Raw genomic sequence first — 27,267 nt, 5'->3', positions numbered from 1 at the left:
ACAGAATGAGCAGCGGAAGCCGGTGGGTTGGGGCTGGATGGGATCATCATGGATGGGAGTCACCTTAGGAGATGTGGATGTGTGTGGCTGGCTCTCTGCAGCACCAGAGATGGCTAGGAATGGCGGTTGTGTGGGGACAGTCTCTAACAGTTGGGGCTTTTGAAGTTGGTTTATATTGGATGTTTGCTGTTGGCCAACATGACCAGCCCGCGTCTGCCTGTCCCTTATTATCGCCCTTTCCTCAAGCTCATGGAGCAATCTATTTTCCTCCCTAATTCGTCCACGGCCTTTACCCAGAATGCCTTGCTTGTGAGTACGGAGGTGTATCTTCAGGTTTCCCTTCTGGGCAGCCCTGTGGTCGCAATACGGGCACTTGAAGGGCTTCTCGCCGGTGTGTGTGCGCATGTGAAGGGACAGAATGCTGTTGAAGCGAAAGCGCTTTCCACACAACGGGCAGGGATACTTCCTGTTCTTGCGACTTTCATCCTGGGTGGAATTTACCTGGGAGACCATGCTTTGATTGGTGACCCTCAAGAACTGGGAAAGCTCTGCTCTCCCATTCATGCTGCTGAGAATCCTTGCATCCATGATTTGATTGGCCAGAAGCGCCATCTGGCTCCTAATTGGATGGGTGGACGGGGTAATGAAGCTGTCCTTTCAGGCACTGGCTGATGTTACAGTATGGTGGTCAGGGGTGTGTGTGTGTGGGACGGTCGGAAGGTTAGCAGTGAACTGTATGCTGACTGTTTGCACTTATTCAGTTGAAACAGGATGTTGATTCATGCTGTTCAGATGAAATGTTTGTTGTAGCCCAGACCTAAAAAGAACACAAAAAATTAAGGTTAATCGAATTCTGCTAAAACAAATACATTATTCAAATGCAAAAACTCCCAGCTCAGATAGATCAAGAACAGGTGAGTATAATGTAAGTGGGGCTCTGAGCTGTCAATTAACGGTGTAAATCTGTACTTTTGCAGCTGCTGTATAATGCCAGTGATGCACCACAAATAGGTCAGGAAATAGAGCAAAGTAAGTTCTGACTCTCGTCATCCTGTCTTTATGTATACCTGTGGTTTTAGATTATTGTTAGAGACCGTGAAAATGCTGATTACATCTAACCACAAAGGCTTCCTCAACAAATATCTCATCTTTACTAAAGGGTAAGGTGAGAATCTTTGTCTTGATCTCATTTTGTACTGACACACAATACTAAGGCAGCACAAACATCAAAGACTGTCTGCCTCTACTTGCCCTTCCTTTGCATTTCACAAATCTGCGCTTAAAAAAAAAAGATTAAAGTTAAGCTTTTTCAGCAGGTCTATTGCATATTTGAATAAAACCTTTACCCGGATAATTATGTCACAGGAGTACTAAGGGAAATAAACAACTTGATGATGCAAAAATGCAAACTAAAGTTAAAGGAAGAATATCCAAATAGAAAGCTAAAATATGCTTCACTTCTCCAGTTCCCCCCCCCCCCCCCCCCTTTTTCTTTTGGATTCAACTGCAGCAGCAAAACAAAGCTTCAAATTCACATCGCGCTACAATGGTAGAGGTCACATAAGCGAGCCCGGCACAGCTCTAGTGCAGCACCAAAGGGCACAGAACAAAGCCTGCACTGTCCACACTGAATTAACACAGGCTTACATCATCCTGGACTGCAACCGCAGTCAGTCATGAAAATGATGTACACAAAATCACACAGATAAAAAGCTGGCAGGCTGGCCACGGTAATTGGTGTGAGCAGCATGTCTGCTCTGAGCTGTAGAGAATCAATGTAACCTGCTATTGACCTAATCATATCTGACAGGAAAAAAGTGAGTAAATTGTTTTATAATACAGTAGATCCACTTCATACTCCTTAACCTGGTATTCCTGAGCACCAAAACAGAGGGGGGAGCAGAGGATGTTCCCCCCCCCCCCCACCTCCCACCAACTCTCAAGGATTACGGTCATTTGAGCTATTATCGCATTTGAATCTATTAATGTCATTACTGTACTGTAGCCTTGGATGTGTAATATTGTACAGTGTATCCAATTTGAAGGCTGCATCCGATCAATAATGATTGATCAAACTGAACTTTAAATGGATACGCGTCTGCAGCATCAAATAACTTGAAATACTGAATAGTTGTGTGTGCATTTCTTTTATTGCAGTAACGTAAGAACCAACTCCATTCCTTCTCCACAACATTAATAAGAGCCTGGTTTATTAGAAATTGAACTTGTAAACACTAGAACAGTGTGATGTTTTTGTGTCGTCTTATTTGTCACTATTATGTTTCGTGTAAGACGGGGATGCACCAATCTGACTTTTTCAGCCCCGACAGTGATACCTGGGCAATCCAATACCAGCATTTCATTAATAAGCTGTAAGCCTCACTGTGTGGAAGTGACTTCTTTTATGTGTAAAGAAACATCAAACTCAACTTAAACATTGATTTCTTAACTTTGTAAAGAATGTAGGAAGTAAATGCAAAGATATAAATTTACTGAATTGTTATTTTCTATCAAAATAATAAATTGTACACCAGCAACCTGGCAAAACATATTTAACATTAACATGAATTACAATTCAAGTATACATTTTTAAAAGCAGCAACAAAATCCAGTATACAAATATAGCATATAGTATATGGTATATAAACATAGAATTGAATTGATCGGCTTCGTTGTCACTGATACCCGATCCAGCTAATCAGGTCCATATCGGCCCAGTATCGGTATCGGTATTGGTTTATCCCTTGTGTAAGAGCTGAACAGTGACTATAACAAGCTGCTGTCATAGTTACTGTACACAATACCCACACTTCACCAGGCCTAACATTGTTTTCTCATGCTATCTGTTGATTCGGTGTGTTTTAAGGACTGTCTCTCTTGTCTCTGTGTTTTTTAACCACTTTTATCGATTGTATTTCCAACACTTTTATTCCCAACATCTGTGATTTTATCAGCTGCCTGCCCGGGGATAACAGATGAAAATTAGCCTGGCATATCTTTAGAAATGTTATTAATGTGCGCTGTCCCTGTCAAATAAGGTAATAAACGTAACTATTTAGCAATGCATGTGTGCCACATGTCTGCCATGGCCAGCTAGCTGAAAGCATGAGTAAGGCACTTACTAAAAGAGCAACCCAAACTAAACACAACATGAATCAAAGACTACTACCAGATTTAAATCTGGATTATGCATTTATTTATATGTAAATAAAGGCTTTCAAGATAAAATGTCTGACAGCAAGTCAGAGCCACCTGCTGCTGCCTATGGTCCATAGCAACCTGAATCAGTCATGAAAATATACCAAACCCAACAGATAAAGAGCTAGCGTTCCTGCAGCCACGGCTGGTGTGAGCAGCCTGTCTGCTCTGCACTGAGATCAATGTAAGGAAACCAGCCTGACCTAATCATATCTGACAGGGAGAAAGTGAGCGGAGGATATTAGCATACACCAGATCCACTTCATATTTGTTAAAGTGGTATTCCTCTGATTAGCTAAGCATAAGACGGAGGCATAAAACCTTCATCGTATGTGTGTGTGTGTGTGTGTGTGTGTGTGTGTGTGTGTGTGTGTGTGTGTGTGTGTGTGTGTGTGTGTGTACTAGGTTATGTAGGAATTGTTGGAGACTGGAGTGGTATGCAGGGCCATCAGGTGTTTCTCTGTCAGAGTGGATTAGGCTCGTTTTGGTGCAGATTGAGAGAGGGCTTGATTGTTTTTAAGCATCGTGTCACAGTAGCGCCTCTTAGGTGTGGCCGCGAGTACACAAACAAGGAGCAGGTGTGATTTAGCACAGCCAATAAAAGAAAATAAAAAAAGTGACACAATTAAACCAGCCATCGGAGCTGTGCATTCTGAATGATTTCGGATCTGACAATATCAAACATGGTTACAGTTATTTTTACTGCAGTCAAACTAAGGACTCTGTATTTCAGTATTTAATCTACAGGAGGGTGGAAGTGTAATCTTTTCACTTTGTAGTTGCAGCATATTGTCAGCTAGGATGGATGGGCAATATTGTAAATCCATGGAGCGCTGACACTGGAATGAAATTTATAGATCAGAAGTGCATATTTCATATTTCTTTTTAACAGCAGTTAAAAAGCATTAATAATTTATGTGTATGGTTAAGCTGAAAGCTGAATGCGCCACACATTGCTGTATGAGCCTGCAACCAACGGTTACACCTGACCTATCTAATGTAACCTAAAATAAAGATTATCTATAAGAGAGTAGAAAAACACTAGTGGGCATTGTGATCATACAAACTATACATCACATGAAAGTCAGATATTAAACATATATTTTTTTCTTTAGCTCATAATGTGATTTTATATAAGAGTAGCAATTTTCCATGACATGGGAGAACAAAATCCTGAAATATTCTGGTGTTCAGATGATCAAAAATCAGAATGGCTGTTTAATTTTGAAGAGGTAAAGTTTAGCTAGTTCGATAACTAAGAAGTAGAGGTGGGTTATTCAACTAGTGTTTATTCTGATTTCTCTCACCATGCATTGTTGTATACATGACACATAATAAAAATGTTATTCATTCACACGATTCACCTCATGAAATACGTATTTAATGTTACACACACCTTTATACCTCATACAGTGTGTGGTGTTTTACATATTTATTGATGTCCCATATTTTGCCTACTTCTAAATCACATAACAAGAGATTTTCTGAGAATTCCTGGAATTCCTGGACTATCCCAGTTGGAGTAGAACAACATTTGTATTCATTGATACAGAGCGGGCTTATGTGCAGACAGTAAAAGCCCCCTGCCATGCATTATGCCCTCTGTGTCTCGCTTCACCCACGCGCCCACCCACCAAATCAGCCAGCCAACCATCCTGTGGACTGCCCTGTCAGGGGATGAAGAGCCAGAACAAGGAAGAGGGCAGTGGTAACACAGCTGCCCACCATGACCTGTACAAAAGATAGCACCCATATACTTTCTGACAGCCAGATTAATGAAACCCTATAGGAGCTTCTCTGTAGGCCCCCCAAAAGCCTGACGGAGACAGAATAGTCTAACCAGCACCATTCATTACTGCGGGAGTACAGAGCACAGAAAGAGCACACACAGCACTGACAAACTAGCTCCTTGTGAGTAATAGCTAAAGAACTCATAAAGGAATACATACACATTTGTTGTGGATGCAGTAAATCTATGCCACTCCTTTTACAACTATCAAAAAATCTGGCTCGTGCCCTGTAAAAATAAATCTGGCGTGCATGTGGTGCAGCGGTGATGTGATGTTATTTGGGAGTCAGCTATATCACGTTTGGTGAAAGGAGGCTTTCGATTCATTTTGTATATTCATTCACTAATGCAGATTGGCGGCATTGAAGGCAACTGAGGGAAAATAAGTTGCTCTGGCAACATGCTTAAAGCTACAGGGTATAAAAAACTGCAGGTCTGCTTAGTGGTGAACAGCTGTGTTTGCACCTGTATGAGTTGGTGGACAGCACTGATGAAATTTACCATTTCAGCCTTTCATATGACAAACTGTTCACAAATCACATTTATGCAGACAACAAAGATGTGAAAATGTCTAAGTGTAAAGTTCTGTATCATAAACTCAACTGTGTGTGTGTGTGTGTGTGTGTGTGTGTGTGTGTGTGTGTGTGTGTGTGTGTGTGTGTGTGTGTAGGTGTGTGTGTGTGTGGGCGTTGTGTATAAACTGTGCATGCATGAGATTCCCCCGATGCTTTCAATGGCGCTCACACACAGCTCAGCGCGAAGAAATATAAACACTGTCTCCTCAACTCGTCGCCCTCACGCACATGCAAACACACCCACTCTTGCATGCTGTCTCTCTCTCATACACACGCGCACGCACATATGCGGGCAGGCACGTGCATATAGAATGTATTTTAAATCACTAATGTGTAAACAGTTGCTCTTGTTTGCACAGACCACCTGTTCTTTCTGGACACAAACAAAGCTTTGGCGTACGATGGGGTGTGTTAACAGTGTGGGGTGCGTAGGGGATGCCTTGCACAAGAGAAGCCTATCCACATGGTGTAGGCTGCATCAGATGGTTGGGCCCTGCAGGACGGCAGCCAGCTCCAACAGAACTCACACAGATCTCAAAGAATGGAGCTTCTTCAGTCCGCAACATACTGACATGTTTTGCTTTCTTTAAGAGGACAACCCCCCCCGAACACATATACACACCCTTGGTGCATGGAAACCATCCAATGTCACTATATCATTTAAAGAGACAGCATAATGTTGTTTTTACACGGTCTTTTACGTTGCTCGGTATTTGCAAAAGAGATGGCAAAAAATGGAGGAAAAACTAAATGTGTCTACTTTCAGTTGCTAAAGCACTTGGAGGCACTAAAACAAAAGTCATTAAACGAGTCATCACAAAATCCCAGCAGGAGTCTGGTAATGCCACTTACAGTATCTCATTAAGCTATGGCATCTACAGGAAGAAAAAAAAACTGACAAACAAAGAGCATAATCCAAGGCACATTAACTGGGCTGATAATTCAATGAACTCTCATTTGGCAGCCATCTTGCCCTTATGATGGTCTTTTTTTCAGCCGCAGCAGCAGAGCACAGACCCCTCGTGAAGTTCCTCTCTCTCTCTCTCTCTCTCTCTCTCTCTCTCACTCACACACACACACACACATACATATATATACATATATATATATATATATTCATCCTCTCTCTCTCTCTCTCTCTCTCTCTCTCTCTCTGTCTCTCTCCCGCGCTCTCTAAAACAACAAAACATCCACCATTAGACAACGGGGTTCCAGCGTAATTAGAAAATGACTTCCTTTGCAATCCTAGCTAAGTAGTTTACACACTGTAATTACAGGGACAAAATCATCTTTTCATCATTTCACTGATTGAGCTCATCAACCCAGTGGGATCCCAGGACTATGCTCAGGCAACATCTGGGCTAAGAGAATTAGCCCTTAGTTTAGCAGGCCTTACACAGTGGCAAGCAACGCAGCATGAACACCGGACATGGCCGTGGCACACGCCTCTGATTGAGACCGTTTTTTGGATGGTGCATCGGATTGGTTGTTAGATCACAGGCCTTATCAAACAGCCCTCGCTCACCGGAGCATTCATCGTTCATTCATTTTAATACAATAGGACACAATTCCGGAGGAGGGCAAGGTCACTGCTCAGTAACTGTCTCTATTTCCCACACTTTTAAAAATGCCATATCAAACTTGCACTCCCCCTCCTCAGCGCGCTCCTGTACTTGTGAATTGAAGCATTGAGGATTGACCTTGGTGCACAACAACACGCCTTTTCATGGGGAACTCTTCTTTACTCTAATTCTCCGTGTGCCCTGAGCCTTGACTTTCTAACAAACATGTGGTCGCGGAGTTGAAGGTGAAGTGCTTTCGTTTCGTCTCTGTCCTGTGGAAGGGCTCTGACTCTGTGTGTTGGCAACAGAGGCAAGTGTTTAATGTGGCAGCTGTTAGCCTCGTGGATTTTCACTAATCACTCTCTCCTGATTACTCTGATGAGTGTATGATGCTCTTAAATAATCAACCCGCAATGAAAAAAAAAAAGAAAAATAATTATCATCATCTCCCTAAGTAGTGCAGCTGCACCCGCCTGCAATAATTACAACTAGAACAGGGCGCCTTCTCTCGTCACTTACAACCACTTATTATTAAAGATAACGCTAATTGGTGCAGTGGTGGGCGACAATTCTTCATGGGGTTCATCATAAAAAGCCAAACCTTGAAAGTTATGGCACATTAGAGGTCTTAAAGCCAAGGTACGGTATTAAACATCGCATGCTGAGACATGCCGATAATCTGAGCCAGGGGAGCAGTAGACGTCCTATCAGTAGCCCCTTGGTTGCCTCCCTGCCTTGCCCTCACTCCACCCTTCCCCCACTCCTGGTATCAGCCTGGCAGACACAATTAACATTTTCATAAAAACAATTCCCTGCCTCCAATAGTCCAATGTAATTTGTTTTCCATCTCTGTTCATTAATCATTGTTTAAATCGGTGAGCCATCCCCTCCACTCTGCCATCTGCACTCAGCTGTGTTACAGATATGACACCTTCCCCCTTAATGGGAGCTGACAGCCAGGAGAGGAGGCCTGTGGAAAATAGCTTCCTGCATGTGCACTTCCACCTCACATACTGCCAGCAGGTGAGAGAGAGGGATTTAATGGGTTCTGATTAATCTCAAAGGCAAACAACATTATACACTATAATATCATACAGCATGCAACACTACAGTATAAACACATGCAGCACAGCAGTATGAAAAGTGAGCGGCGCTACAGTGACTACAATAACTAGACCAAAAACTCATGCAGACATTCTTTAAAACAATGGCGATGCATTCCACATTTTGTCGAAGTTGTCGACTGTTTTTTTTTTTTTCATCTCCTCTAGTTAAATTAGTGCAGTGTTCCTACAATATGCTATTGTTTTCCTGGAATTGGGAGCAAGGTTATTAATTATTCACTGTTGTGTTCTCATATGAGGGGGCTATGCTTTTCACTGTATTGCCTCATAGCTCAAATACTTAGGGCCATGGTACTCGGGCAAATTTCATGAGGCAACATCAGAGATATTATTATCACAAGGCAGACACTTAGGAGATTAAAAGTTTCCTGAAGAGTTTTCAGTGATTGGGAAAGGTTCAGCTTTGTCTCTGATAAGATTTCAAAGTTCCAGGATATCTGCGGCCCGCATGGGAGAGACAAATCAAATAACTTTTGCCTCTTTTTTTTCTTTTCTTTCAAGGGATTTTAAGCGTAAATCTAGGTTAGCTTAGGCATTTTTTGGGGGGGGGAGAAAATCCTACTCAATGTGGTGGTGAGAGGGTGCCAAAAAGTTCATCTGGCCCGTTGATTTCGACGTGGATTACAGATATTCAAATCATGAGCCTCATGTTCAAACAAGTGCCTCTATCAGGGGAGAAAGTTGCCAAGCAGAGCTTTGTCATGTAAGCTGTATGAATTTACTGCAGCATAATGAGAAAACGGCTGTGGCGCTACATTAAATACAGTTTCATCCACTCACCCTCCCTCTCTGTAATTTCCTCTCAGTTACGATGATAATGATTTCAGTCTCCATGCTATATTCTTTAAAGATGGTGTCACCTGAACATACACAGGCCCAATTTCTCATCAGGAATTGTGTCACGGCGCACACATGGTCCCAGTTACAAAACGCTTCAGACAAACGCCCCAACTCTTTTTGGGGTGTTTCTAACAAGGACAGCGGCAGCAGCAGTAAATGATGTGTATATTCAAAGCTGAATATTTCATGTTGATTGATCGAACTGACTGCCACCCACCTGCTCCTCCTCCTGTCCCACCGGAGCTGGCATGAGGAGAATTCAGTAATTGAGAAGAGCAGAGCATGCTCTCGCTTTGCTCACATATGACAGATGGGGCATCATCGCTTCAAAGGAGAGCATTTGGAAACAGGAGGAAGGAGGGGGGGCAGAGGGTAATAGGGGGGGGGGGGGGCGTTGGAAGTAGCTGTGCCACTCTGTACAGGTGACAGTAAAAAAAAAAAAAAGGTTACATTATCTAAAGCATGACCACTCCAAAAAAAAAAAGGTTACAGATGTAAAAGGTGCAACTTTAAATTTAAACGAATTTACGCAAACAGCTACATTGCAAGGTGCAGACACCATGCATCATTATTCTCAGTCACACACAACTTCATTATCCCATATTTTGCATGAGGTCTGGTGAGGTCTGGTACTTTATGATTTCTTAATTCTGGAATTTAATGGTTCTAAATTAGCCTATAATGAAATATTAATATGGAATTTAAAAACAAACGTTATGGCTAAATATGACATGATAGAAGGTCGTGATAAAAACATTATATGGAACATGTTCACGGTCTACTGTGCACACAACATATGTAGCGATAAACACCAAGAAAACACACACATTTTCTGTTGTCTTCTTCTAATGTTTCCGGTAACGTATCGAATTGAATTCCACAGTCGTTTCTTAGCCCTCGCCATTACTTACTTTTTCACCCCTCCAAAAAAAAAAAGGAGCTAACAGCGGCAGCTGAGGGAAACGCATCTCTATCAGAATCCGACACGTCAAAAAACTTAAACTCACTCACTTTTCTCAAAATGAGGCTACTTCAGCACCTCCGAATCGGTGATGTTGTTCTTACCTGGCCAGTGCGAGGAGGCGCGGAGGACACGAGGTGACAGCTGGAGTTCAGCGGAGAGTGATGTTGAACTGGATGACTGACTGCTGACTGACGGACTGTTCGCTTCACACGCTTTGTCACAAACGCCCAGCACACAGTCGAACCCGGATTCCCCACCTTTGAACTACTACTGCCTTCTCTCTAAAAACATCAAACCTTGAAACGCTCTCACCAGACGAAGGCAGCAGTGCCGCTTTGCTCTGTAGTATTTCCAGTTAAAGAAAGAGGTAATGAAATCTTATTAAAAAAAAAAAAAAATTCTCGGGATACTTCGACATGTCCCGAAGCCTTATGTCTCCCTCATCTGGCCGCTGGTATGTAAGTGTAACAGACTGGCACCGTGCGTAAAATGTGCTCTGCCGTCTCCAGGACGCAGACCTCCTCAATCCTTCTTCTGCCTGAGAGGAGATGCGTGCATTTGGAAGCATTACGCGGTATTATGCATGTCAAATTTGGTAAGGTGATTACCTGCGAGGGTAGTACTTTTATATTCTTTGAAAACTTCGAGGCATGATGGATTCGCCTGTAACGGTGTTATGAGCTTGAGACTTGTGCGCTTTATAGACAGACACATTATGCAGATTTTTACACAGCCTGATCCTGTGTGTTGTGTTTTGCATCAGCCTCTTGTTTTATGTAGTCAAACTGTGTGTTTGGCATATTGTGTCAGGGAAGAAAGGATGACTAAACCTCGGTGATTCAGCATTTTATTTGGTAAATGGCTCCATTAAGGAAGCTTAATTGGATGCTTGTAACATCTATCACATTTCTAGCATCCTACTGACCTTCACTAGATTCTCCTCCAACAAAGTGAGGAAGAGTTTTCTATACTTTGAAGAAGTGAATACATTCCAAACATATTTATCTAAGAAAAACATTCGTAGCAATCAAGAGAAATAAATAAAAAAATAACATCAACAGTTCCTTGTTTTTGCTGTTGTGGTTTAGGTTTGCTGTTTATTGGGGTAGCGGGTGCTTCTTCTTGTTTTTCCTGTATTGGAATGTAAAGCACCTATGCTTCCACAGGTTGTTAATCCATCCACTTATTTTCAAAGGAAGTTATACAATGTCGGAGGTTTCAACTAATAGTTATTTCACAATGTTGTCAGGTAATCTATTAAAGAATTGTTCATAAAACATCAGAAAATTGTGACAAAGGCCCATCACAGGTTCCCAAACCCAAAGATGATTGGCAACAGTGAAGGCAGCAAATCCTCACATTTGAAAAGCTGACACCAGACAATTTTCTTCTGACATGTTTGCTTGGATAAATAACTTCAAACGATCAGTTAATTATTCCAAAAGATGCAGAATGTTCTATAAATTGACTAATTCTTTCACTTGACTTAATTGTCCAAACAATTGAATATTGAGTTTTAAAAAAATGTCCACACTCAACAGGAAAGAGGAAACATCACAGTGATATTTTGAGTTAGTTTGAGGTGAACTCTGAATGACTTTGAGGGGAATTTGTGGATGGAAACAGCAGTGCGAGAATCAAAGTGTCAGGAAGCTGCAAAGCTGTCACATCATCTGAACATGTGTTCCTCCCCCTGTGATTTGCACCACTTCCTCTTATAGAGTGTAAATGATGCAGGTATACGAGACACTTTGTGGCAGCATCTTTAGTATCGTACATTCAAATAGCAGTGGAGCTGATATGTTGTTTAATCCATTCCTCTGACATGTGGAGCTAAGTGCAACTCTTCCTCTCCTTCACTCAGGCCCAAGCACCTGTCTGGACAACAATACGCTTGAATCCTTCATCACACAACTCTTAAAATCCCTCGTAATCCCTGAAATGTAGATCTTGTGCGGTTCCAGCCCATTACATAGTGAGTATGCTAGATTTCTTTGTAATGTAGTACTGCTATGTTCCAACATATACCTTCACAGCTTAACCTACATAAGTCCATTGATCCGTGTCTCACCAATACAACTCTAGTATGTTAAGCATTGCCTAATCTGTCTCATGCTACCTGGATTTTCATATTGGAGAAATAATCCTGATGAAGGGGAGGAGGGGGGCAGAGTCACCTCAGGACCTGTTTAAAAGCTTCTTATCAGAGACCTGCACTCCCACCATTTAACTAAAAGGGGAGTGATAGCCTTTCAACTCACAAGCCGCAGCTTTAATTAAAGCGGCTTGTGGGGGAGATGAAGTACAGTGGTGTGTATGAGTTGCACCGCTGAAAATCTAAATCACATCAAACAACACAGCTCAGTCCGGAGCGATTTTTAAGTTCACTGTTTCAGAAAAATATTCCCCTTGCTTGGAAACATATGAATCTCCTAGACTCATAACAATGAATACTTATTTTAACTACATGAATGTATAAAAAAGAAACACCCAAGTCAACTTTGAGGGGATTAAATAATGAATTAGTGTCATACATCTGTTTCGATTTAAATAGTCATAATCATAATCAAACCAATACCAGTAGTATGACCACAGAGTCATTCACAACGATAAACAAGTGTATTTACACAAGTAACTTCATTTATTTGAAGAGAGAGAGAGAGAGAGACTTTCACTTTTGAAGTATATTTTACTGTTAATACTTCTGTACTTTTACCAAAGTAGGAGTTTGGATCCAGGACGTTTACTTGATGGAATATTCATATTTTGTTCTCTGAATACTATATTTATAATAATGCATAACCTTTACATCCTGTATTTCACCGAGTGAAACCATGAACTGCTGACTCTAAATCAGACTTTCTTCTGGTCCTCAGCAGTAACATTTTGTTGTTGGCCCCATGTTAAACTTGACTTGTTGGTTTAGATAGGTCTCTCTCTCTCACACACACATTAAGGCTGCACTTTGATTAGACTTTTGCTAACTGGAACAGACATTTTGCGTTCAGTTTGCTGTACAGCTTTAAATTAAATGTTATTGCTCGCTTACAAAGTTTGGCTGCAATATGGCGAGGGGATGGTGCTTTATTTATCTCTTCAAATTTTAATTCACAACAGGAAATTCACAAGAAGTAACAGTAATTCATAAGAGATCATATCAGCTCAGTCAGTGCCTGCAATAGCTGTTTAAAAGACCAAAACAAATTCCACTAGGTATCAGGGGCACAAATGTGTTACTATTACGCACCATTACTATGCAGTGTTAGAAATAGATAGTCTTTCCAAATTCATACTCAGGTACCGAATAATGGCCCGTCAGCAGAGCACAAATGAAAGAGATATTTTCTTTCAAAGAAGAAAGAGGGAACAGGACTTGTAGTCAAACAAATTTATTTTTCTTTTAGTTTACATCAATATTCTTTTTTTGTCTTTACATAAAGCTCGTCACAAAGGAATACATACATTCATTAGGCAGGTCTAGAGAAGGTCAAGTGAGAGCAAGCGGGCACCTGATTCTGTTTAATGATCAATACTTGGAAAAAAGGAATAAAATAAGGTAACTGGTCCCAAGAGTCTTACCTAAACTGGCAATAACTTTGATCAACAGAAAACAGGTTAAAACATACGACAGACAGCAATCGGTTCAAACAAGCCCCACAGAGAGATGGACAAATTGTTAAGAGCCATTTATACCGTAGGAGTGGATAAGCAAAAGAGACCGCATTTAAAAGTGTTTGGAGCTTGTTAAAAAGCAGTGTTACACACAAGGTTACCACTGGCTACAAGGCTGACGTACATTTACTGAACAGTCAATGAATGTAACCTTGTATGGATAGAAGTGAGAGACACGTGAACGAAAGGAGAGGAGAGGATGGTTTGTGCATTTCATCGCTTCTAGGGAAGAAACAAAAGCGTTTAAAAAAAGAACTTAATGTGAAATATAGATATTTGCTTGTTAACAGTCACATCTGCTGCAACCTGGCAGCTTTAAATTTCGACACCCTTTTCGGGGCTTGCTGGGGCGGGGCGACGTCAGGCGCCACCTCCTCCTGTTTCCTCTCCAGTATGGTCGGCAGAGCTGGTGGAGCGATGGTCAGATGGGGGACAGCTGAAGGCATCGGGTCCTTTTCTACTACTGTGCCTGAAAAGGCCTGGAGAAGAGAAGGCATGGTCAGAAACCAGTGGGAATGTGGAATTACATGACTGATGGTTGAAGGTTTAGGGTCACTAAAGGGTTTATAATGTTTTCATGATGGGGCTTTCTTGTTCATATTGCCTCTTGTGACAAACATTTAATGATGCAGCTCCCATTTTAACTTAAAGAGGCTTCTGTGGGAGTTTTGTTATGTTCTCATTAAGGGATCCGACGCTCAAAGGTGCAATTTTCACAAACAGTTTCGTAATATAGAAATATTGCCTTCACAGTGTAACTGAGATTAAAGACTATACAAAGAAACTTAACTGAGAGTTCAGACAAAAATAGACAGCGAGAGCTAAAACTGACAGACAGCCATGTGTCGCTTACCTCAAATCGGCTGGCGTGGTGCAGTGGGACCGCCGTGGGACTCTCCTCCTCCGTAATGCCGTCGCTGGTGTCGCTGTGCGTGGTGTCATCGTGGCTGAAGCTGCGTCCGATCATCCGGCGCTCCTCGAAGTCTGCCGCGCTGCTCTCGCTCGTGTCGCTGCACACGCTGTTCTCTCGGCTGCGAGACTTTAGGATGGACTTTCTGGGGACGGGTTCCCCGTTCTTCACATCAACAAACAACCTGACGAAGACAGCGGACCGGTTTCACCAATCAGAGGAGAGGAACCTCATTGAACATAACTTTGAATTTGTTTTTCTTATTTAGATATGTTTAAAGTTAGTGTTGTTTTCACCTGTAAATGTCTGTTGGTGTTGTGATTTTGTGAAATTCGTGATGGGAGAGACCGTTATTGTGTCCGTTTTTCTTTTTCTTCTTCGAGTGTTCCTTCTGCTCCTTCCTTTCACTGAACTTAAACATGGTGTTTTTTCCTGTGTTTATCCTCACCTGAAGCAAAAGACAGAGACAAAAGGTCAAATGAACGTCACCAAAACAGAATTAAAAAGAAGATACAATATCTTGAACATTTTATTGTTATAAGTTATTTATCCCTCTGACCTTCTTGGGTTCGATTGTGTGCGAGAAAAAGATGGTAGGCAAACCGCTGCCTTCCTCTTCCTCGTCGTCGTCGTCTTCTTCAGCTTTCCTGTCTGAGCTCGGTGGCTCTGTGCTGTGAGGCGCGGAGGTCCAGCTAGGCTTCAGACTGAGCACATTTACCGGAGGTGCCGCATCTCCCTCCTTCTCCTCTTCTGAAGAGAAGGACGATGTGTCCTCACCATTAATGTCCGCATTATAAGACAATCTGCGGAAAAACATTCCCATGAGACATTGCCAATTTGCCCGAGGTTAGAAAATGTGCAATTATTAAAGCCACAAGGAAAACAGCCCAAGTGTCTTCCTCTACCTGTCCTGCTCGTCTTGTAGCTCCTCCAGTTTCTCGAGTTCATCCAATCTAGCCCACAACTCCTCTTCAGTCGAGGTGCCTTTTCTGCTCCCTCCATCTCCTCCATCTCCGCTCTCTCCTTCATCCTCCTCGCCCTCCTCTTTTAGATCCAACACGGCATCCAATTTGGGCTTAGAATTTTGTTTGTGAGCCATTCTTTGCTGTCCTGTTGCAGCAGGCAAGACGGAAAACAAAAACACAAAGTTTTTTTGCCGAAATGTCAATCTGAGTGTGTGTAGAAGCTTACTTTGCTTGTTCATAAGGCAAGATGTGTAAAGTAAAATGAGGGCAGAAGAACGGCTGAGATACCTTTAGTGACAGCAATGTCACTGTTTCCAGTGTCTTCTCTAATGTCAACATAGTCCCCTTTACTCTGTGGAAGAAGCAAAGTCAGTACATGCGCTCACATTTATGTCTCGTGCAATATTCCCTCTGTGAGACGACGTGTAGCAGTGCAACATACGGATGAGATGGTTTCCAAATCCTTCACAAGCCCAACTCTGGCTTCAAAGTTTGTCACCGTCTTTGACAGATCATTGAGTTCACTCGTCACATCTGCAGAAAAAAAAACGGGTACATTATCATCAAAATGTGCATTCAGAGCGTCGGAAGCAGACTGACAAAACCGTGAATTGGCTGCAGGCTAATGGACTCAAATTAAACATTTAATAGAACAATGGCGACCGGCTGCTAAAGAGTTAAAATCCGAAACAAGTTTGGGGGGGGGGGGGGAATTTAAAAATGATGACACAAACAGTTCATAATATCTTCTGCCCTGAATACTACTCCGGATCATTAAATCTTGACAACAATTAAGCCCTTTTACTAATAGCAGCGGAGGGCCCTTGTTTCCATGGCGATTGGGAGCCCCTCCAGTCAGTGCATCAACTGGAAGTGAGGAAAGGTCAAACACAGAAGGCCTGACAACTCAGCCGCTGTCTGACACATTTCAGCCAGCTATGTTTGTATTACAGCACTTAGCTCTGTAATAGCGGGGTGGGCAGGGTCAGGAGATGGGGGGGGGGGGGGGGCAGACGGCTGCGGATGGGCTGTGGCAGCATGTTTCTGCTTCACTAAACACTCTAATAATGTTCACATCAGACATCGTTACTTGGGCCCGTTTGACTCGATATGAGATTTTTCAGACCTAGAACGAGCAGCGGGGGAAACACGGCCATGCATAACCCATGTTAGAATGAATAGGTAGTGCACTCAATCAAACAAATAATGTTGCGCGTACACGACGAGATTTGACCGCAGGAGAGGAAAAAACGTATGTATTGCCATTACAAGATCTACAGCAGAGGCGTTAAGACAATGCAGCATACGAGTGCAGCACAGCCAATGAATGCTTCAGATGTGCCTTGCAGCTTGCAGCCCGTTAACTAAATGTGAAATAAAGTACCCCTGCCTACATTAATAAATAATGCATGCACCAAGATTTCAGAACAGTTCAGAAGCAGCATTACAGTTCAATAAACATATCATTAAAAAGAGAATAAAATGATACAAGTATCTCAACATTTTCTCCCAAAATCCTAGGATACGTAACGGCTCAGCAGAAAGTAAGTTTGTCACTCAAGTGATTCTTCAGACAGAGCTTGATGCAGCGGCACCCTCTGCTGGATGAAGAGGAGTAGTGTACACCGGTTACATGACATGTAAACAATGCCGTCCGCTTGAGGGAGGACAGAAAGCACTCTTTACAAAAAAGGGAGACTCACACTTCATCCTGTGGTCGACAATTTTCTGCGCCTGCTTGGCCGAGCACTTGGCGAACCAGTTGTCACCGAGCAACGCCGTGACCTCGTTTGTGTGCACCAGCTTCCCGGGCATGAAGGCCAAAGGGCCAAAGGGCACCTGTTTATAGCACCAAAGAGAAACGGTTAATAACGCCGGGGGCAGGACGTGGACACGAAGCGTCTAAATAATAAACTTGCCCCTCGCAGCAGGCATTCATCTTAAATCTACACCCCACAATGCACCAGTCGAGTGATGGTGTGTTTTCCTGTGCATTTTTAACAAGGTCAGCACTCACCATGATGTCATAAGACAGCTGATCTGGAAGAGTTTTAAGGCGGTCATTCAGGGCCTCATAGTCACCTGACACCTTCTTCCTGCAAAAGCATGTATTTATAATGATGATAGGCCAACAACTATTCAAATGAATGTTTGTTTTTTTCCATTTGAAGCCGCACATCTCCTATGAAGCCATTCTTATCCAAATAGGTTTGCTTGGTTTGTTTTGCGAGGATGTTAAAACAGAACAATGGGAAGCAGACGATATGTGGAGTAATGAGGAAGTGCCTGTTTCCCCCTTCAGGGCAGAAGGGAGACTTCAACCCAAGAGGCCTCAATATGTCTCTGGTATTCATTTGTATTCATTTGTCACTGGACAATGTAAAGCTTCAGAGAAAATCATGACAACAGATGGACAAAAAGCAGCCGACGCTATCCTATGATGCCTTCTTCCATGCAGATGAAGACCACAGAAATATGACTTACTCTAAACGTTTACATTTAGCTTTTGAGATTGCCTATTTTCTCCAGTGCAACCGATCTGGAAGTTATGCAATGCCCTTTGCATGATAAACAAAGTGTGTCGTGGACAGATGAAAGCAATGTGCTTCCAAAAGCCCTTATTGACTTTATTTTGAAGAATTTCCTGTTTGCTCCATTGCGATTTGTTGAAATAGTCTAGCAGTGCCTGGAAACTCAAACCTCAACCACAATACAAGAAAAATATCCAAGTAAGAACTAAAACGCTTATTTGGGCGACCTAATTAGCACAGAGCTACAGCAGTAGGAAGAAGGTATGTATAGGGTAGGTATTTCATACTAATATTAGTTAATATTTGATTTTAGTAGGAATTTTGTCTTAAAGTTGTTATATATTTGACATAAACATACAATAAAGAGTGAGAACGTCCCACATTTTCATCACAAAGAATTCACTTTTCTACTTGTTTCAACCCCTGGGTTTGGCCGAGTGCGCTCCACCTGTAACTACTGACTGCAGGTGCATTGAACAAGTGCAGAGCTCAGAGTCAAGGGGGGGGGGGGGCGCGCTGGACTTTGTCCGTTCATAGCAGGTCCAACAAAACATCACAGGAGAGTCAGAGAGACGTCAAGCCCAGTCTGCACGCGGCCTCGCACTCCTGAGAAGAGCTCTAATCAGCCAAATCAGTGACAACACCTGTGTGGGTGTCCCATGGTTGGGAAGACTGGCGGTAGGGCGGCTCAGTTGTGATTACAATGATACTTGAGACTGTGCTGCTCGACATTGAGATGTTTTGTACATTTAAGAAGTGTTTTATTGTCCTTAAACCGACGGGCAGCTGCAGTCGTTTCTACAAACCTCTCATTGCATCTGTAACTGAAAGACTACTGATGGTAACACACTCTTTGCAATCAATAAAAGTGAATTTACTGTGATGAAGTTCCACAATAGTAAAGCCCCTACATAGTCGAGGTCCACTCACGCAGGTGTTTCCACTTCCTGTACCTGATTAGCTCTCTTCTCATGGCTGTGTGGGTCTATATATGTGTGTGTATACACAGTGCATTGTTTCACGCTCCTGTGTTGCATCTGTTCTGGTAGGAAAACTGACCTTTATCATTCAAATGACCCGATTTCAATGAAGACTTTTCTTTTTTTTTTTTACATGTCACAGCAGCAAACGCGCAGGTGAAAATATATGAATTAATGACTGCTGAATTGAGTGGCTTCAGTTTCAGGGTCCTGGTATTGTGCATGTTGGCTCACTGTCATGGTTAACCAGGACACTATCGGTAATGTTTTAAGTAAGTCCTGCGATTTTCCTATTGTGACAAAATGGCTCAACTTCAACCTCCAGTAGCGGTCCAATGGAGTGAATTAAACTGGAATATAACTTGTAATTGTCTACGAAGGTGGAAAACTGTCTCTGGCCCATCGGGCAGTTCATTGGACAATCAGACAGAACAACTGAAAACAACTGTGTGTGTCCTGAAAACGCTCCTTCTCGCTATACTGCAAATGTGTGTTTGGGAATGAGGAACAAACTGGCTAATCACGGTTCACTTGAAACAAACTCCTCTGATTGGACACGGTAGGTCTAATTTGTTGATTTTGACAGGAGCCGGCACTCCGAAACGCAAAGCATCAATATTGCACAGAATCATGCTTGATTAATTGAGTAACCCAAACTCCTGGCTGTTATTAGACGATAAATAATGCAGTTCTAACGTGGCGCTATACCAAGCGCGTCTCGATTATACACAAACTTCACAGGAGGAAATTGGTGGAGGATGAGAGAAGCTCAATTTTTGGGTGAAATATCCATTAATTTAATTTTCAAATTGATTGTATTCATAGATTTGGATCACTCAGACACAATCAAGTGCAGAGCCATAGAACTTTTGGCTTTGACTTTTTAAAAAAAAAATATTTTCAGAGTGCAGATTAGAACTTAAACCGTATATTCTATTTCACCACGGACAAAGCGATCATATTCCTACATGTACTTTTGAGCTGCTTTTTGCTACTTTGTGTGACATTGAGATTGTTTTCTTAGTGTATTAAAAATCGCAAACAACTGAAAGAATGCTCATTATGCAACTGTTGAAATAGCACATGGGACTTTCTCAATGCTTACCAGTGCAGAATCCGACTTTCACAGTCTTTCACCACCTGTTTTCAGGACAGATAATGTCAATACGAATCACATCTATGCAACGTACAGTCCTGTGTCAAGGTTGTAAAAGCCTGAAGGAGTTATGGTTAAAAAAAATAAAAAATGGCAACTGTGATTAATTGCCACAAGCAGGTTCCCAATTCCTAAACATTTCTGATTAGTATTGTCACTGGTAATGCAAACAACACAACTTATGAACGTGCAAGCTGAAGAACCAAACACAGGGACACAGACAAAACAAACAAACCAGACGAAGGAAGCAGGAGAGGGACGACGCGCACAGCTGTCAAAACTACATTCAAATGGACAGCACATCTGCATAAACACCCCTTCACTGCGGTGATGTATGGGGATACATACAGGTTGTGGAAATCTGGGACTTCCTGGCTGAATAGGCTATCTGTTGACATGTAATATTTACTTAATAAGCCGTTAGAGAAAAGTTAGCTGGTCGACAGCTCATAAAAAACGTTTTGTTTTTAAGTCTGGATGTCATCCAATCCGACAAGCCTAAAGTGAAACTAGCTCAGAAGTGCAAAGAGGCGACACGCCTCCCTCCTGGCAACGTTTGCGTAACAAGAACTTGAACATGTGAGTGGCTGCAAGAGGAGGAGGAAGCTTCTAGAAACACGGACAGTCAAAACAATAAACTCACAACTTACTACTGTGACACACAGGTTCGTGTAATTAGCGCACAAACGTCTATATTTAACGTGAAAAGACACTTTGGTAGATCCACTCGGGGTTCAGAGAGCCGTGTTGGTGCACACCGCGTGGCCAGCAGCGATCTGCGGCTAACGTTAGACGTCAGTAAGGCTGCACAATGTTTCTGTGTCAACTGGTGAAATTACCTTCTGGTGTTCCTCTCGGAGCCTGACAACTCCGCCGAGATGCTCTACATTCACTTTACCCTTTTCAGCCATGGTGAACCCACGTGCACAACAGGAATATGTTGTGTTTAGTGACCCCAAAACAAAGCTCAGGGGTTGCTGTGAGTCCTAAAGAAGTGTTTATGAATGCAGCCGCAGCGCTTCCGGAGACCCGTTCTGCTCGTATTCATCAATGGGGCAGTGGTAGTTATCCGCACTTTCGGAAGTGATACCATTTCACACTCTCATTTCAAGATTGTTGCATGATTTCCAAAAATATCCACGGTTTCGATATCCAAAGATGAGCAAATATTCCTCGTCACTCTCGCTGCGACATGTACCTCGGTCAGCCCGTCAAGACACAAGTGATACCAACGACACTTCCGGATACAAAGTTCAGAATAAAAGATCCCTTTTCAGCATAATAAATAAAATAAAAAATACACACAGGGATGTACAGAAAACTCCCGGATTAACAGAGATACACCTGCAATTTAGTTGGTGAAATAACACAAAATACCACACTGTAACATTACTCCAATACAAGTAAAACTTCTAAATTCAACATTTTAGTCAAGTAAAATCTTGGGGACCCCGAGACCTAACTGGGCGGCTGAGTAAAACTATGCAAATGTCAGCAAAATGTACCACAAAAGTCCAAATTAAAAATACTAACCATTGTTAAGTTATCGCTGTATTTTATGTTGCATTGTATTGTACATATTGTTGGATTACCATCCTTATTGTTTATGACTCATTTACATTGTAAGCAGTATTTTAATTGTTTAGTTTGTCAAGGTGGAGTTGATCTAAATTAATTATTATACTATTGGTTAGTTTAATCTATAACAATACATTTGTGGGCAAATTGTTAATATGCAGCGCTGCAAACCAGTTGTCAAATAAACACAGTGGTGTATAAAGTACAACATTTCCATATGTAATGTAGTTGAGTATAAGTATGAAGTAGCAAAAAATGAAAACATTCAAAGAAGAGATGCAGTCAATATCTCAACATTTCCTCTCCTTCTTCAGTCCCGTTTTATACTTTTATTTTGAAGACAAAACGTAAACATTTCCGGTTCTCAGCTGTATGACGCTATCTTGACGCAGCTGCTCCTCTGTGTGTCCCGGTGAACTCTGGGTAAATGTGGATGGTTGCACAAATGTAAACAGTCAACATACTGTAGCGAGCTGAAACCCTGCTGCACGGACCAACACACAGTACCAGTACCACGGCGACAGCAATCACTACCACTGTCAGAGAGTTATCTATTAGAAGAGTAGCAGTGGGTTTCCTCGTCATTTGGCAAGGTGACTCTTTCTGTAGCTGCACAGATATCGTAGTTACAGATCATATTTAGACACAAACATATCCATAAAATAGCCCACATATCTATCTGTACATATTAATTAGTTCAGGCAGGTCAGTTGTGGTAAACAAGTTTGGTTTAATTAATATAATCCAGCCGTGGTTCCAGCCCACTTCTTGTTGGACGCTCATTGGCTGTTTGTGTTGCCTTTATTTACCGTCGGAAATATCATTATTATCGTTATTCTAGTTACAATAGATAAAGCAAATAATGCACTAATATGAGCCCCTTAAACAAGTCTGATAATTCATAATTTACCTATTGTATTGGGTTTGGGAGCCAGATATTCATTAATGAGTGAATTTAAAAAAGGCCTTGCTCAGCAAATCAAGAATAATTTAAGGGGTACGTGAGTTCCCCCACAAATTACACATTGATCCAAGAAAGTTTGATGTTATTAATGGTTAATTTACCCCATGAAAACAAAACACCTTCTGTATAGCCAGGTAGGTAGTAGGTTAGGTTTATCCGCGTATATCATCAGTATAATGTGATGAGTATGTTCAGTGACTCACTGTCACATGATCTAATAAAGTTTAAACGTTTGTTGGTTGATTGACAGCAACTGCGTTTTATTTTTGGCCCAAAACGCAGGGAGTCCGGGATTAATCGAATGTCCCTGAACGCAGCATTTTTGTTTTTCCCATCAGGCATTGCGTGCACAGTCACGCAAGATCAGAAATCAGGAGGAACCGGCTAGCATAGTTGATATAATAATAGCATTATAAAATAAGTCTTGCAAATACCGATGAGGATTTCATGACACAGCAAGGTACGTTAGTGCTGTTTACTGTGGTTACTACGATACGCTTTGCCGGAGGGCTTTTATTTTGTTGACTGGCGCTACAGATGTCAACCTTTTTGGCTTCTGATGCTTTCTGATGCAATCAGAGCTATCACACTGGTATCTGTAGATGATTGCATGAGAAAATCACTGTGTGCCAGACTATTCAATATATGCAGGACAATGTGTGTCAGTGTCTGATGTGATATTATAGTATATTGTACATTGTTGATTTGTGAATAGATGAGTTAATATTGTATTTTAACAAACTGACAGTATTTTCCTGCTTTCTTATTCTATGCTTATTGATTGCTGGGTGTCTTTCAGTTGTAATTTCTGTCATGTCTCCTTAAATGTATAAATCTGATCCACAGTATGTGCCATCGACTTGATGATGTCATGAAGCTGTGTTGTGAGTTATCTGCCAATCAGCAAATCCAGACCACAGTGAAAGGCTCAGGGAAGGGAGCAGCAGCAGCGGGCGGTCTGGCCTTCGCTGGAGGGTTAGTCGGGGGACCTCTTGGTATCGCAGTCGGTAAGTGGGGGAAAAACAATGCATGCAACAGTTTCTCCCACTCGTGTTTGTGTGTGTGTGTGTGATCATAATTCCACAAGTTTGAAACCCTCTTCCCCTGTAGGCGGTGCTGTCGGAGGCCTTCTGGGCTGCTGGCTGACCAGTGGACAGTTCAAACCGCTGCCTCAGATCATAATGGAGCTCAGTCCTCAGCAGCAGCAGAAGCTTTATGATAGTCTTCTGGCCGTGCTCGGAGACATTCAGTGGACAGATTTGGCTCAACTAACTGCTCTAGTGATGGGCAACGCCACCCTGAAGCAGCACCTGACGGCGACCCTTCTCGGGTACATCTCCAAGGAGCTCCAGGCGCAGGTGCACTACGTGGATTAGGGTCTGTGGAAGAACTGGGATACCCTGACTCAGGGGCGCACATGCTCAGAAGGATGGAGTCTTTTGAAAAGAATGTGAACTGTTTTTATGACGCCGAAGAGACTCTTTATCAAATGTGAAATCACATATTGTAAATTTGCACAGACGCCATCACAGTCTTGGTTACAGGTTATCCGGTTAATGTGAAAACAGATGTATACCTGGATTAATTTATTATGGGAAGTACACTCATCAGATGAAGGAATTATTTATTCATCAATGGCACTGTTAATCATATAAGAGACATAGTGGTTCTGTTTGTGATAACGGTTTTATACAAAATGTATAAAATATATTTGACACACCACATGAAACATCACACAGGGGAGGAACGATGGAGCTTTCATCCTATCTTTATCCAAGAGCGTGTTCTTTCAATTTGAGAGCATCGCTCATTGAGTCCACGCTCAGATTTGGTTCTGTCTTTAGCTTGATCCAGTAGACTAATTGAGTTTTTATTTTCTAGTTAGTGTTGGTTTTTCTAGAGGGGGCCGGGGGCACGCTCACCTGGAAGAAAATGTTGAACATTTTGAAGTTAAATGCTTCAGTCTGGTGCACTTTGAGACCAACATCAAGAACATGAACATAATTCAGGCTGAAAGTAACGCAGTTTAAACTGACAAATGCAGGAAGGACAGCTGGCACGAAATCACTAACTGTGTCATTCTGTAAATTAACCGATTTATAAAATCACTGCTTCATCTATAACGCGATAGATCTGACTATAATAACACGTGTATTCATGTTAATGTTTTACTTTGATGTATTCTTATTCTTTCAGCTGAGAACCCAGCAATGTAAAACGGACCTTTAGGCAAATATATATAAATATGATTCTAAGGAGTAAGGAAGTTTCCTTCCATAACTTAAAATCACCCACACCAAACATTAAAGTAACCGGAGACTGTAAGACACGACTCAAGAAGTCGACACGCGTCAGTGAATGTGTGATGAGAGAATATTTACACATTTCTTTTTCTATTTACTCCCAAGTCTGTTTTGCACCACTAAGTCTACAGCTGAAAGAACAAGGCTAAAATATTGTCATACACACCATGAGAACACATCTGCAACACATTAATTTACCATAATACACACATGTACTTATATTCAGATCTATCGTGCTCTAAATGAAGCAGTGATGTCATAAATCTGTTCATTTACAAATACACAGTCTGAGATTTATTGCCGGCTGTCTTTTTTGCATTTGTCAGTTTAAACTGTGTGATTATGTAATATTCATGAACGGTCCACGTACCGAGCTCTGATTGGTCAGTGTGTATTTGAAGAAAAGGAATTAAATCACTCGTTGCTGAGGGAGCAGAGGGGCAGAAAACGATCAGAAGGCAATTCATTGGTGATATTTTGTCTTCAATAAATAAATGTTAGAAAACAATCACTTGAGTCTTCTCGTTCCATGACCCACAACTGTTACATAAGGACAAGATGGAAGGTAACTGAAGATAGGAATAATGATATACTATTTTATTAGTTTAAGGGCTTTTATTTGGTTACCCACCAAGTTGCAGCGGAACCAGATGTTCCTCGTAGAACCTGTCTGAATGGACTTTTATCTGTTCACCTTATTTTCTGATGTTTTTCCTCTGATTCATCTCCCGAGTCAAAACCACACCCATTAATGCATTGCTGGTGGAATCCAGAGAACTGCCATTACATGTGAGGAGAACTAAGTTAACACTATCACACTGGATTAGAATTCAGGGTGGACTTAACGGAAATATAGCAGCGACTGTCCTGTACAATGGTTGGGAGTACTCGACATTCTCTGGTAAAAGCTTTGGATGGGACGTTAACAGGAAAGTGAAACAGTTCACTACATGGTATGACAGTTATTAGGAGCAACATTCCTCCATGGATATTTCCACAACCGAAGGTAAATCTAGAGATATTAGAAAAGAGAAGAGAATGGTCTGAGAGAAATGTTAACATCGGATACTTGGTTCAAGATTTACTGAATAAAAGCTATTCTAATTATATAAATATCTTTACAGATGGATCTAAACACTCAAAATATCATGTAGTGGAATTATACATTCCAGAATCCAACAAAGGAATTGTTAAAAGCATTTCAAACAGGTTATCAGTGTACACAGCTGAACTGACAGCAGTAATCATCAGTCTTCAGTGGGTGGAGGAGGTCAAACCAAAGAAAGTAGTTATATCTTCACATTCTACAGCTGCAATACAAAGTAATCCGGTCAAACAGTACGAGAGGATCTTTTAACTGAAGTGTATATGTCATTACTGAACTCACAACATTTAGGAATAGATGTACATCTCTGTTGGGTAGAGGCTCATGTTGGAATAAAGGGAAATGACGTTGCAGATAAACTTGAGAAAAGAGCACCAAAAAAAAAATGATATTTTAGAAATTAGTTTTGGGAGGTCAGAAGCAAAATCAGTAATACAGCGAAGAATTATTACATCTTGGCAGGAAATTTGGAATAATGACAATAAGGGTAGAAATTACAACAAAATTCAGACGTCAGTCAGAGTGAGAAGTGATGGAAGTAAAAGTAGAAAAGAAGATGTTACTTTCAGTAGATTAAGGTTCGGACATACAGGACTCAATGACACATGATATACATCATGAAAAAGACAGAGTGGGATAAATGTGAGATATGCAACTGTAAAGAAACTGATGAACATGTGCTGATAGAGTGGAGGAAGTTCAGGGTGGAAAGAGAAAGACTGAAGGGCAGAGTGGTAGATACAGGAAGGGAGTGGAGCATCAAAGGACTGTTAGAGACCGGGGACAAACAAGTTCAGTTTAAAAGGGCTTCATTTAATATTTTGAATGGAACGGGTTCAATTCACAGAATATAACTTCTATATGAAGTTTATTTTTCTCTTATTTTCTTTCTTTTATTTATAAATTACTATAATTATTATTGTGTTTAAATGATAACTGTCATAAAGTCATTATGTTACACACTCCAGTCCAGTAGGTGGCGCATCAAACGTTGGTTTGTAGTCCGCCATTAAACTGAAAGAAGAAGATAGAGAAGAAGATAGAGAAGAAG

General features: G+C 41.6%; 2 protein-coding genes across 2 annotated transcripts; one reads left to right on the top strand and one right to left on the bottom strand.

The window, feature by feature from the left end:
* Window positions 1-13,434: 13,434 nt before the first annotated feature.
* uri1 (URI1 prefoldin like chaperone) lies at window positions 13,435-21,465 on the bottom strand. The gene is made up of 11 exons (XM_079163256.1): window positions 21,106-21,465; window positions 20,216-20,250; window positions 17,617-17,695; window positions 17,303-17,438; window positions 16,042-16,133; window positions 15,888-15,951; window positions 15,540-15,744; window positions 15,194-15,437; window positions 14,931-15,082; window positions 14,578-14,818; window positions 13,435-14,203 (listed from the first exon to the last, which is right to left on the bottom strand). Exons 1-11 carry the CDS (start codon window positions 21,175-21,177, stop codon window positions 14,015-14,017), a joined length of 1,509 nt encoding a protein of 502 aa, XP_079019382.1. The 5' UTR covers window positions 21,178-21,465; the 3' UTR covers window positions 13,435-14,014.
* Window positions 21,466-23,166: 1,701 nt separating this feature from the next.
* LOC306698801 (protein C19orf12 homolog) lies at window positions 23,167-25,611 on the top strand. Its single transcript, XM_079163277.1, has 3 exons — window positions 23,167-23,268; window positions 23,655-23,815; window positions 23,919-25,611. Exons 2-3 carry the CDS (start codon window positions 23,656-23,658, stop codon window positions 24,182-24,184), a joined length of 426 nt encoding a protein of 141 aa, XP_079019403.1. The 5' UTR covers window positions 23,167-23,268; window position 23,655; the 3' UTR covers window positions 24,185-25,611.
* Window positions 25,612-27,267: the final 1,656 nt, after the last annotated feature.

The sequence above is a fragment of the Pholis gunnellus genome, assembly GCF_910591455.1.
Source record: "Pholis gunnellus genome assembly, chromosome: 7".
Lineage (NCBI taxonomy): Eukaryota > Metazoa > Chordata > Actinopteri > Perciformes > Pholidae > Pholis > Pholis gunnellus.
Note: the sequence above shows the minus strand (reverse complement) of the source record. Positions and strands in the feature narration are given on the sequence as shown.

What these genes read in the sequence shown, in the direction of transcription:
- uri1 (XM_079163256.1), bottom strand. Translation starts at nt 21,177, where the DNA reads ATGGCTGAAAAGGGTAAAGTGAATGTAGAGCATCTCGGCGGAGTTGTC. An exon ending in ACACCAACAGACATTTACAG is followed by an intron (nt 14,819 to 14,930) that starts GTGAAAACAACA and finishes TGTCTTCGTCAG; the next exon opens with GTTGTTTGTTGATGTGAAGA. An exon ending in ACCACGCCAGCCGATTTGAG is followed by an intron (nt 14,204 to 14,577) that starts GTAAGCGACACA and finishes TCTCTTCTCCAG; the next exon opens with GCCTTTTCAGGCACAGTAGT.
- LOC306698801 (XM_079163277.1), top strand. Translation starts at nt 23,656, where the DNA reads ATGTGCCATCGACTTGATGATGTCATGAAGCTGTGTTGTGAGTTATCT. An exon ending in ACCTCTTGGTATCGCAGTCG is followed by an intron (nt 23,816 to 23,918) that starts GTAAGTGGGGGA and finishes CTTCCCCTGTAG; the next exon opens with GCGGTGCTGTCGGAGGCCTT.